The sequence below is a fragment of the Xenia sp. Carnegie-2017 genome, unplaced genomic scaffold, assembly GCF_021976095.1.
Source record: "Xenia sp. Carnegie-2017 unplaced genomic scaffold, XeniaSp_v1 HiC_scaffold_6, whole genome shotgun sequence".
NCBI lineage: Eukaryota > Metazoa > Cnidaria > Anthozoa > Malacalcyonacea > Xeniidae > Xenia > Xenia sp. Carnegie-2017.
In genome coordinates this window covers 16,108,189-16,120,415 of record NW_025813526.1, presented here as the reverse complement: position 1 = coordinate 16,120,415, position 12,227 = coordinate 16,108,189, and the positions used below count along the sequence as shown (strand labels likewise).

The window sequence follows — 12,227 nt, the reverse complement described above, 5'->3', positions numbered from 1 at the left end:
TTCCATATTCTGTGATACATCTTGAACTGATGTTGACTAAAATTTAAAAAATAAAAAGCTGAAAAGATCGTCTGTACAAGGTACGTAATATAAATTATGTGAAAAAGTATCTGCGCGCACATGACTGTCGTTCGTTAAAATCAAGGAAATTACAATTTTTGTTACGTGACACAAGTCACAATTGACATTTCCTATATTTATGACGCCAGTAAAAATCTTTTAAATATCTTATTTAACAATTTAACTTATGTTTAAAAGAAAATTTTACATGCAATGGTCGTTGAGAATTTGTGCATACAATACATAAATAGAAACTTTCACAACTTGGCAATATTTCCTTATTGACAGACTACAATATCCGAGTTTCAGAATGACACAAGTTTCTTTTTTTTTAAAACACAAGCAGTATTGCGGCTTTTATCTACTTTTCAATAAGAAAGCTAAGAAGCTCCTTGGCATCAGACGAAAGCAAACATATTATAGAATATACAATATCCAGAATCATGGACGAAAACGGGGCTTTTTGCTTTTGAATTTTATTTTTTTGTTTACACGAGTTCTTCTCACGAAGTAAACCAAGCACCATTTCGATTAACTTCTTCTTACACTGTGCCTTTTTCAGGCACTTATAACTTAAGACAACCTTAAAAATGTTTCAAACAATTTTTATTGGTTTATATTTTTCCGATTTAACACTTGCATTTACTGTTTCTCATCTATCACGAGCAAACCATCCATGTGCTTCATGGAAAACGAGTATCTGTTTCCCTTGATCAACATGCTGAATTCTTCTCATAAAAGAAGCTAAAACATTCAAGGATACTACAAACGTTTAAACAACTTCTGCCTACTTCACTTATAATTTAAGCATGTTTATACGTGCTTTTACTTGTCACTTTTTGCAATGTAACTTTCTCATACCTCTCTTGTGATGAACGAGAGCCTCCTTATACCATATAACTCTCTCACCATCAACGAAAGCGTCAAAGGGCTTCATGGAAGATAGGGAATATCTAATTTTTTATAATAGTTTCTGCAAAGATAACATTTAATAAGCCAAGCAATTTGTATCGTCTAAGTTGGACCTCGCTTTCAAACCTTATGTTATAAAATTTTGATTCACTTTGGACAGTAAATTTCTTTTACATTGCAATATTTTCATGATTCAATGTTTGAAAGAACTTCTTTACTCGAGTAATTTTGCGATTAAAAAAGCACAGTCTTCGGAATCAAAGGAATTCTTTTGATCGCATGGAGACAGCCGTCCAACTTATTACGTACCTTTTGCGTATATAAAGCATTTCCAAATCACGTACAAAATTTCCTTTACATGACCAAATTACCGTCTATTTAAACGATTTATGTAACTTTATTTACTTTGTTTAAACAGTTTAAAGAAATAAACTATTTTAAGATATGTATCCATTTAAAATCTGAAAAATGATTTTATGAATAGACTAAAACAAATCATTAAAGGCCACAACACTATGCCTTACCATTCAAATAAGGTCTCAAATGGTTTTTGCAGGGTAAAGCAACTTGCAATCCAGTTACTCTTCTTGTTATGTGTACACTTAAAACATAATATTTCATATAACAAGTGTAAAAGTGGTTGAAAGTTTTTATACTTGTGAAGAATAGAGAAATTTAGTGTGATTTTTTTGTCATGGAATTACAAGTGCAGAAAAATCACTGAAGAGTTTCATGCATTACAACTTAGGTACGCAGTTTGTGCCATGGCAATTTAAAAGTACACGCTTTATCTTTTTAATGCGAAGTTTTATTAAACAGTAAGCTAAGTAATTAAGTAAAATACACTTTCTGACTACAACAAATATTTTTTTCTTCTGAAACCATAACCCATTATAACGTGTCAAGTGGGTGCCATAGAGCTTCAACCTACACAAAAAGAGATTATAAAATTTTTAATTTTTCATTAATGTTTAAAAATAAATACGTTTTTTGATTGTTACCTTTCCACATTTTACAGCATCTCAAGTAATCAATATTATGAAGCCAATTCCCTTTATAATCTCGTCTTAACCCAGCAATGTAGTAGCCATCTTTTTTGCACATTGTCCATCCTTTCTTTTTGAAATCAATTTTTTCATGGCTACAGCGACCATATTTTTTGGGATGATTAAATGGTTTGCAACACATCCCTCTTTCGATGTTTGATAAGTGATTGCCACACGAACGATACAGACCATATAGAAAATACCCTGCTGGACAAATATTCCATGTTCCTCGTCTAAAATACAATTTGTTTGGTAATATGTTTCTGTCTTTATTTCATCAATTTAATTCTTTAAGACATTGCAAATTTTTTAATTAAAAAGCTGTTTCAGTCACTAATTTTCATTGCGAAAAAAATTAATAAACATTACGCAGCTCATAAAAAAAACAATTCTTAAAGTTGATTGCAAAAAACAGAATATCTCAGCTATCAGGAGCTAGCAAAACGATCAGTTTTCACAACAACGTTAAAAGAGGAGTAAAGTACAAAACTCGATTGAAATGAAAAGTCAAAATGTCAAAACACAACAACAAATAATTAGTACCATCTCAGATTAACCCTTTCAAAAATTTTCCATATCAGGAACTCACTTATTGACATAAAATTAAACCGTCATGATTGTTCATGGTTGTATGGTGTGCGTAATGTTTCCTCTTTTTTGGTTTTTCGTTCATTTTCACAGTAGCATGCATTAGCTTGGTACACCAACACACAATTATTGTCTAAAAGTATATTTGTAGGAAAAGGTACTAACACGTTGAAAAATCTCTCCCAGTCAGCGTTTTTACAATTAATGTATTGGGCGAAATATTTTGGACTTAACGGGCAGCATTTTGCTTGTTCAAGACGGTCGAGTCCATCATCCTTAATTACGCTGTTGCGATAAAAGCCAGTGATTAACTTGTTTTGGGGACCACATGTCGACCATCCTTCTTTTTTGAAAGATATCCCCCAATTAGCGTTCACGCAGACAGGATGAACAAGGGCTGAAATAAAAAAGGAAATAATTTTTTCTAATGAAATAACAGTATAAAACTAAATTGCAATAATTCAGTTTGGAAACTTTTATTTTACATCTAATCATTTTTAAAAGCAAAAATCTTGTTGGATATTATCCATTGTCAACTTGTCTTAAAGAGTAGTTGTCAAAAACTTATTATGTTGTAGAATTATCTAACTAGCTATAATTGGCATATAAATGTAAGTAAATTTACTTATTCATAATATTAAAGAAATATTTGCAAGAGTGCCTATCGTATAAAACAATCACTGAAGTCGTGTTCTAACATTTACAACGAAATATCATCCAATTTTGAAAAATTTAAATATAGTGTATCCAAATTAGTTCTGTTGAGAAAACCATCTATAATGACTTTGATGACGCATGTGCACAATGAACAAAAAGGTAACGCTTTCATGTTTCCAATTCTTTTAAAAAATACAAATACAGAAAAGAATAGATTCGAGGCAGACCAGGTGAAATAAGTTAATCGACAGACTAAAATTTTCAGAAAGAAAACTTTTGAAATTTGAATACGATGATAAAATTTGAGTTAATGTATTTTTATTAACAAGTATTTAATTCATCCTCTCCAAGGCAATGTTTAGATGTTAAAGATTTATTTACTTGATATTTTTGCAGCTAACTGATTTTGACTTGAAGGTAGTACTTGTTGCAATGTTGACTGTTCAAAGTCATAATAATTTCTTTGTCTTAGTAGGTTTGTGACAAATTGTGTGTCTTGTAAGTTAAAGAAATCTTGCTCTGTTTTGATTGTTAAATAGTAATTATGAATCCAATAAATTGGCTTAACATCTTAGACCTTTGGTTTAGCGAAAAAATTGAACGAATCTTCACAAGTTTCGAATTTAAAACCAGAAGCACATTTACAAGAGAATTTATCTCCATTGTTTGTACAAACACCGTTGTTTTTACAAGGACGTTTGTCGCACGGTGTTGGTATTAGGGAGTTTTAGCAGAGCCTACGTGTACGACTACGAGTACGATTTACGTCATTTTGGCGCGAAAACATTGTTGCGACAACAAAAACACGTGGCCGTCATCAATCTGCGTACGATGTTTTGTAAAAAATTCGTAGTCGCGACTACGATGTCTTTTTAAGCAAAGAAAGTAGGTATATTTCTTCATTCTGTAAGAAATTAGTTTACAGTACTATTTTCGAGCATCCAGGCTTTCATTTAGAACTCTTTTTGAGCGCAGATGTATATTAAAAAGGAAAATATGACCTGCAAAACTTTCATGTATTTCGTACGCAAAGTGAAAGGTAAACAAACAATAAAATAGTGCAAATATATCGTACATAAAACTTAAAATAATGAAGATTTTTCAGTCTAAAGAGTCCAATATTCTCGCAAAACCAGTATTATCGATTCTTTGATATCATTATTGTCAAATAGAGCCGTAGCTGCTTCGCAAACGTCGGTGTTTTACACAATAAAAAGGCTCGTTCTGTTGTTTACAACTAAAGCAAAATTTTGACGAAGCGACAACGACAGCAAACTTCCTCGTGCCATTCCCTTACACGGTTAAATTTCGTACTCGAAGTCGTAGTCGTACTCTTGCTAAAACTCCCTGTTAACTCTGCAAGCGTGAAGATAAAAATTAAAACATTAGTAAATAAATGTAATTGCGAACTAAGCATTCCAAAACCCAACACTAAATCCATTTTTTCCCTTCCTATTTGCCATAACCTAAAGTTATTTAGTAAACAACCATCGAAGTTGCTAGCTTTTCATATAGAGCATCTTTTTTTTAATAGAAGTAAATGGTATATCTTCATAATCTGAACTGCTTTGAAAAGATTATATTTCATTTGTATTACAATTTGCTAAAAATGATTAAGCACTTTTTGTCTAATATAATGATAAATTTTGATAATTTTTTTACCAAAGACATGTGCCAAATACTAATAAACGATGATATGGAAAAGCCTCGTCTATTTGTGTCATTGATATAAAAAACTAAAATTATCAATAGTTTCAAGTTTTAGGTCATTTGGCGTCATTTGAAGTTTGACATCATAAATTTGCAAAATTTGCTTTGTATAAAAATATCTGGATTGGTCCAGTTTTAAATACATGTTGACTGTATTTTAATTAAGAAAACGTATGAGTACACTTACTCTGGCAATTCATTCCAGTGAAACCATATTTACATTTACAGTTATAAGAAGATCCAACAGTTGTACAAACACCTTCATTTTTACAAGGTTCGCTGGCACAAGCGTTAGGGACTAAAATGAAAAAAAACATCAACCCTAAACATTGTGATGAAAATGCACTACAAAATTTTTGTTTGTATTGTAATTGATGATTATATCACATGTAGCTAATAAATATTTGATAATTGTGTTTATGTCATATATACTCCAATTACGTTCTTGGAATTACGTTTTAGGTTCGATATGATTTACAGTGAGCTTAACACCAAGTTGTATTTGATATTTGAATGATTATAAAGCTTTTAATGACCCATATTCAAGTCTTTTATACATGGAAATCAAATTGTATTTTCAACAATAACTTCAAGGAGAACTCAAGCCTTGCTAACCTTCGAGTGTTGCCTTCAAAGCCAATAGCACATTCACACGAGAATGCATCTCCATTAATTGTACAAATACCATTGTTTTACAAAGACGTGAGTCGCAAGATGATAGTGGTAACTCTATGAACACAAAAATTATCGTATTGCTGTAGATAATATTTTGCCTTGATATTTCAACACAATACAAAATTAAAATAATTGCACAAAAACTAACTTCTATTTAAAGTAACAATGATATAGCTAGAAGTTTGTTAAAGTTGTTTGGAGACCAAATTTAGAATTATTTTCTTCAAAAGCTGTGGAAAATCCCACTTTAATGTAAAAACTAGTATTTGTATTTATGACTGTAGTAGTTTCAGAGAAACGCACTTAAATGTGGTAAACCTATTTATATTTATTTCTTTTTAAGTTGGGGACAACTAAAATTTAAAAGGGTGATATTTTGATGGCGGTAAAAAGTTGTATAAAAGTAAAAGTAAACAAAAAAAAGTAACTAACTTTTGCAGTATTGCGTTTGAAAATTTTATTGTTTGTTGATTAAATATAGGAAAGTGTTTGTCAATCAATTTCAAATAATCTTGTGCAATGTTAGTTGCAACGTTTTTATTAAAAGGTGGATTGAACCAAATAATATTTCTAGTGCATTTTTATTTGTTGGACTGGGTGTGTTTCTCTACCTTAGTTGAAAATGATGTTGTATTGAATTTGCTGTCTTCTATAGCGTTGCTGTAAATTTGAGCTACTCGATGATATTTTTGTCAGAAGATATGGACGAAATCCTGTGGTTTTTCAAGACTGGTATTTGTTTAATGATAGAGAGACTAGTAGTTGTTTAATTATAGAGAGACTAGTAGTTGTTTAATGATAGAGAGACTAAAAGTTGTTTAATTATAGAGAGACTAGTAGTTGTTTAATGATAGGGAGACTAGTAGTTGTTTAACGATAGAGAGACTAGTAGTTGTTTAATTATAGAGAGACTAGTAGTTATTTAATGATAGAGAGTAGTAGTTATTTAATGATAGATGGAGGATGATTGGAGTACTTATAAAAAAATAGGTGATTAATACTTTCGTGTATTTTGTTTTGTATTTGAAATACACCTTTTTTTATAAAATCTTCTTGTTTATATATTTTGTATTACTCTTATTTATTTTTTTAATATATATATATGTATATAATCACAGGCTCACCCTTCTCTATTTTTATGTTTACTACCGCTGACTGCCTCAAAACGATCCCCGTTTTTATTATAAACTGTATTATGACTATTTTTAGACATAATACATTTTATAATAAAAAACTTGACCTCGATGATATATATATATATATATATATATATATATATATATATAAAAAAATTGACAATTGTTTGCTGTCGCTACTGGAGTTTCTAATATATAGAATATTGAGCGCTCTTTTATCCAGGATTATTATCCGTAATATATATATATATATATATATAGGAAGTTTATAATTTATGATTTTCCGTATAAAACAGTGCTCGATGCCCGAGAGCAGAGCGTAAATATTAGTAAGGAGAAGAAAATACACAAAACTACAATTTCATCCCGACAAGCCTGTTTCGTGATTGCTCACTCTTCAGGGGATTTAATCACGAAAGAGTGAGCAATCACGAAACAGGCTTGTCGGGATGAAATTGTTTTACTCTCCTTATATATATATATATATATATATATATATATATTAGCTAACTATTACACATGAAAGCTTGTTCAATAAAAAACTTTATATCATTCTTTATATCAAACTTTAAATCTCGTTTTACTGCGTTATATGTAATCCTCATATATAATCACGCATTTTTTCTTGTTACGTAGTGTTACAATGAATGTAAGTTTTCCAATTACTTGTTTCACAGTTAATACCAATAAAGTCTGGAGGGCATGTACATTTGTATGAACTACCATCAACAACACACGAACCACCATTCTTACAAGGACTATGATCACAAACTCCAACTATATCAAAAATATATTTTAGAAAAAATTCATCAGACAAATTTTGAGCTATAAGTATTATTAGCAATATGCAATGGAACGGTGAATAAAATTTCGGGTAACACTGATTATGTTAAAATTAAAAACTTTATATTTAGTAATTTTAATTGACAGCAATATACTGAAAACAACACTATATATGTGTTTTTTTTTACAAGAAAGGCATGCAAGTATTTCAAAACGTTTATATTAAAATCACACAAAATATTTTAATAAAAAAAAAACAAGGAAATTATGATTTTCAATTGTTGCATAAGTCACTGAACATGGAAATAATAAACTGATTTTCATTAATTGTGCATTTTAAGTGTGTGGCTATGTATAAAGGACTTGCTCACCAAAATTAGGCTTAAATGGAATGACAGTTCATTTTATTAAATATTTCTCTTTTAATTTATTTTTATCGTACTGAACTTTTGAAGCCAATAACGGTTGATTTTCTAAAACATATGTGTTGTTTCTTAATTGTAAAGTTCCTTATACAACAGGAAATTTTTATGCTTAATCATAAAACTCTGAATAACTATTTGTATATTTGCAGTTTTTTGATATATTTTCGTTCTAAAATATGATATGTAGCTAGAAAGGCGAAAGGACTTTGTCTTAACCTGATTAATAAAGAATTAGTTTTTATGATTCTTACCACTCCACATTTTACAGCATTTAAAACTGTCAATGTCCTTTAGCCAATCACCACAATCTCGTCTTAACCCAGTGACGTAGTAGCCATCTTTTTTACACAATGCCCATCCTTTTTTGTTGAAATCATTTTTGATATTTTCATAGTAACAATCACCATAATTGTCGGGATGATTGACTGGTTTGCAACATTTTCCCTCTTCGAGGTTGTGTAAGTGTTGTCCGTTTGTGCGATAGAGACCATTTAGAAAATATCCAATCGAACAAGCACTCCATCCTTTTCTGAAATACATTTTTAAGGAAATATGTTTGTATCTTTATTTTTTTTGAGGATTGAATGACACACACAGGACTGCATTTACTATTTTTTTTGTCGTTTTTTGTTGTTGTTCAGCATTTAGATTTAAACAGCTTATCCTGCTTATTTTTCCATATTATTTATACATTTATGTATACAGTCTTAAAAAAGTCAATTTAATTACGTAAATCTTCATTAGAAAAGTGTTGCTACACAAGTTAAAATGTAGCTAGCTACGAGCACATGGAAAACCAACAGACAAAAGATAGTAAGAAAAGAATTTTTCACTAAATTAAAGGACAACTTTCAAGACATTGCTCCTTGATATTATTTGAAAAGCTGTTTAAGTTACCACGTTTAGAGACTAAGAATGATTCAATTCGTGTGATAAAAATTAATGCCCAACATAAAGTTTTGATTAGAGCCCTAAGTTGAGCATTAATTTTTATTACACGAATTCGATTTCCACTTGACAAGTCTCTCGCTACTATTAAGAATGATTCGGCTATCGGTTGCTACTAATACGATCAGTGTTCACAATTAGGTAAAAAAAACAATAAAGTACAAAACTTGATAAAAATCAAAATTGAAAGTGAAAATAGTAAGCACTATCCTGGATCAACCTTTGAAAAAAAACCTGTAAATATTGGTACGCATTTTTTACGTTAAACTAAACAATCACAAAAGTTCATCATTTTAAGTCATAGTCCAAGTAATGTATCCAAACTTCTTACGTTTCCTTCATTTTCTCAGTAGAAAGAACTGAGAAAATGAACCAACAGACAATTAATATCAGTTAAAAGATTGATTCTGGGGGAAAATACTAACTTTTTCAAAGAGTCCCGCCAGTTAGCATTTCGGCAAATACTTTTCTGCCAAATATATATTGGACTAGATTTGCAGCATTTGGCTTCTTCAAGACGGTAAAGTCCATCATTGTTGGCACTTAATGCACTGAGATATAAGCCAGTGATAAACTGGTTTGTTTTGTCACAAGTTGACCATCCTTGTTTGTTGAAAGATACCCACCAATTTGCTTTTACACAGCCTGGTTTAACGTTGGCCAAAATAAATAACGTAATTTATATTTAAAATGAAGGGACAGAGCAATAATTCATTAAAGAAGTTTTTATTGTGACTAAAAATAAAATTCTTGAAGAAACATTATTATTTGACAATATTCATTGGTTGCATACAGAATGGAAGTAAAAAATAATTATTTTTATGTGATTATGTGCATAAGTACCTTTGAATTGGTTTTGAGCGTCATTAAACTAGGACCGTTGCCAAGTGATCACAACTGGGGAAGGGTGGTTGAATATTAAATTGCAGAGTGGAAACATCGTAATATGCCAATATATTGAAAAGACAAGTATATCAGAAAACTCATTTTTATTTCGTTTTATTGCTTAACTTATTTTAGGAGACATGATTGTTCTAAAAAACGTAATAAAAGCCACAGCTAATTTTTTCTAATTTTCTATAAAAACTGAATAAACGACAATATGCAATGGAACGGCGAATATAATTTCGGGTAACACTGATAATGTTAAAATTAAAAACTTTATTTTTTGTAATTTTAATTGACAGCAATATATTGAAAACAACACCATACATCGTGATTTTTTTTACAAAAAAGGCATGCAAGTATTTGAAAACGACAGAGCAATAATTCATTAAAGAAGTTTTTATTGTGACTAAAAATAAAACTCTTGAAGAAACATTATAATTTGACAATATTAATTGGTTGCACACAGAATGGAGGTAAAAAATAATCATGTATTATGCGATTATGTGCATAAGTAGCTTTGAATTGGTTTTGAGCAATAAGAGCAAGTCTAAAAAATCATATATGATTGAAATTGTGAACATTTAGCTCATCCAAAAAAGGCAAAGAATAAGAACTATGTTTAAATAGAACAGGATTGTTTAAAATGCGGGCCTATTAGTTTCAGCCTACATAGCCTAATGAAATAATTGGACACTACCCATACTTGTCAATTCTTTGAATAAGTTCATAAAATACAATCTCATTGGTTTAAGAAATTTTATGTAATATATTTTCGGTGCGCACATTCTAGGACGTCTGAAAACTTGTCAGTCAAAATGCTTTTTATAGTTTGGATTTACAGAATTCCAAGTTAAAACCCATAATAAAGTCAAAATACTTAATATAGCGTATCTAGGTTAGCAGGGCCATATCTAGGTTGCTAACTGCAGGAGTAGTGTTAACCCTAAACCTACCCTTCCTTTATGTAGAGAAAATCAAAATGTTCTGATGTTAACATATGCTAAAGTAAATGTTTTGAACCAGGATTATCGTTACAAATTTGTAAATGTTAATCGTCCAGTCAAAATCACTCTGAAGATGACTACCGCTAAGGTTGTCGAAACGTCAGTCAACAACAACAAAAACAGTCCTTCTCAGGACTATACCAACCTAGACGATCTACATTTACAAATATCAACATATGCTATTATCATTTAGAGAACCATATACTTCCAATTTAGTGTGCTGATGGAGTTTTAAGTGTATTGAAGCTTTTCATATATTTAGTGCTGATTTCTTGCTTGATTGTATTGATAATGATGAGCTTGCATGTTTGGCTGTGAGCCTTATTTTTGTGGTTACATGCAAAATGTACATGTGGAAAATTCCTTGCAAAATAGAACTGCACAGAGAACTCTTCAGATTTCTCAACTGAGAACAAAGTTTTAAAATTGCACAGAGATACTCTTTATTCATGATCCGTGATTAAAAGATCTTGATAAAGACACTAATACATTCATACCTTGGCACGAGTTACATTCTCCTGAAAATCCTTCCATACACGTGCAGTTCAATGTTCCATTAATTTTACGATAGTATGTAGGGTCCACATAAAGGAAAGCGAAAAGTTTTTGTCGCTATAAATATTAATAAAATTAAAAATAAAATCAAGCAGAGATTTTAAACGAAACATATTCTTCCTCAAAGAACACAATTTCTCCTCAGTAGCCACTATGACGTACCCAGCTAGCAAGTTTGCTATGTAATGTTGGTATTTTTGGTGTTTGCGAATATATCAAAACAAAACAATTAAATAAACGTTGAAACTTAACAGAGTATGAACAAATTTGCTGGCTGTTTGGGATACTAAAATAGGATGTATCTAAAGAAGTTAGATAATTGAAAAATGTTCAGAAAATTATCAATTCATCAATAGTTCTCGCAAAATGTGTCAAAGCTCGTGTATTTTGGCATTGCCTTGTCTTGTTTATTTAAAAGTAAAATGAATTAAAAATTAATCTCGAAAACCATGAGAGTACTTCGTGATTGCCTCAATTTGAACTGTATGCACAAAGAAAATGAAAAGTTTCAAATCTAGTTTCAAATCAAAATTTGATAAATATTAAGCTCACTGCAGAACATACTCAAATTGGATGTTTTTATCTTTCAACCTATTTTCATGAATTTTTTCTTATTTATGATTGATTACAAACCAGAGTGATTGTTGAAATGATGTAAGAAACAATAAAGACTTAAAGTTAACACCCAAGAAGTGTGGTGAATAGACAAACGGCAAAAACATACAAATTAGACACTTTGCACTTTGAACTTAAAGCTTATCAAATTTTCTATAATTTTGGAAGGGAGAACAACCGTTTACTTAGGCAATGTACATTTGAACGTTTTAACGTCTTTCTATT

At 30.4% G+C, this 12,227-nt stretch overlaps 1 protein-coding gene and 2 long non-coding RNA genes across 3 annotated transcripts; all 3 read right to left on the bottom strand.

Annotated features, from left to right (window-relative positions):
• Window positions 1-1,775: 1,775 nt before the first annotated feature.
• Window positions 1,776-2,251, bottom strand: LOC124457876. Its single transcript, XR_006952853.1, has 2 exons — window positions 1,974-2,251; window positions 1,776-1,899 (listed from the first exon to the last, which is right to left on the bottom strand). It is a non-coding gene; the product is annotated as an uncharacterized LOC124457876 (long non-coding RNA).
• Window positions 2,252-2,818: 567 nt separating this feature from the next.
• On the bottom strand, window positions 2,819-5,264 carry LOC124458061. The gene is made up of 2 exons (XR_006952974.1): window positions 5,161-5,264; window positions 2,819-3,003 (listed from the first exon to the last, which is right to left on the bottom strand). It is a non-coding gene; the product is annotated as an uncharacterized LOC124458061 (long non-coding RNA).
• A 319-nt stretch (window positions 5,265-5,583) lies between these two features.
• On the bottom strand, window positions 5,584-11,381 carry LOC124457183 (delta-like protein 4). Its single transcript, XM_047007467.1, has 5 exons — window positions 11,330-11,381; window positions 9,366-9,585; window positions 8,244-8,521; window positions 7,451-7,561; window positions 5,584-5,702 (listed from the first exon to the last, which is right to left on the bottom strand). The coding sequence occupies exons 1-5, from the start codon at window positions 11,364-11,366 to the stop codon at window positions 5,584-5,586; spliced, it is 765 nt and encodes a 254-aa protein (XP_046863423.1). The 5' UTR covers window positions 11,367-11,381.
• Window positions 11,382-12,227: the final 846 nt, after the last annotated feature.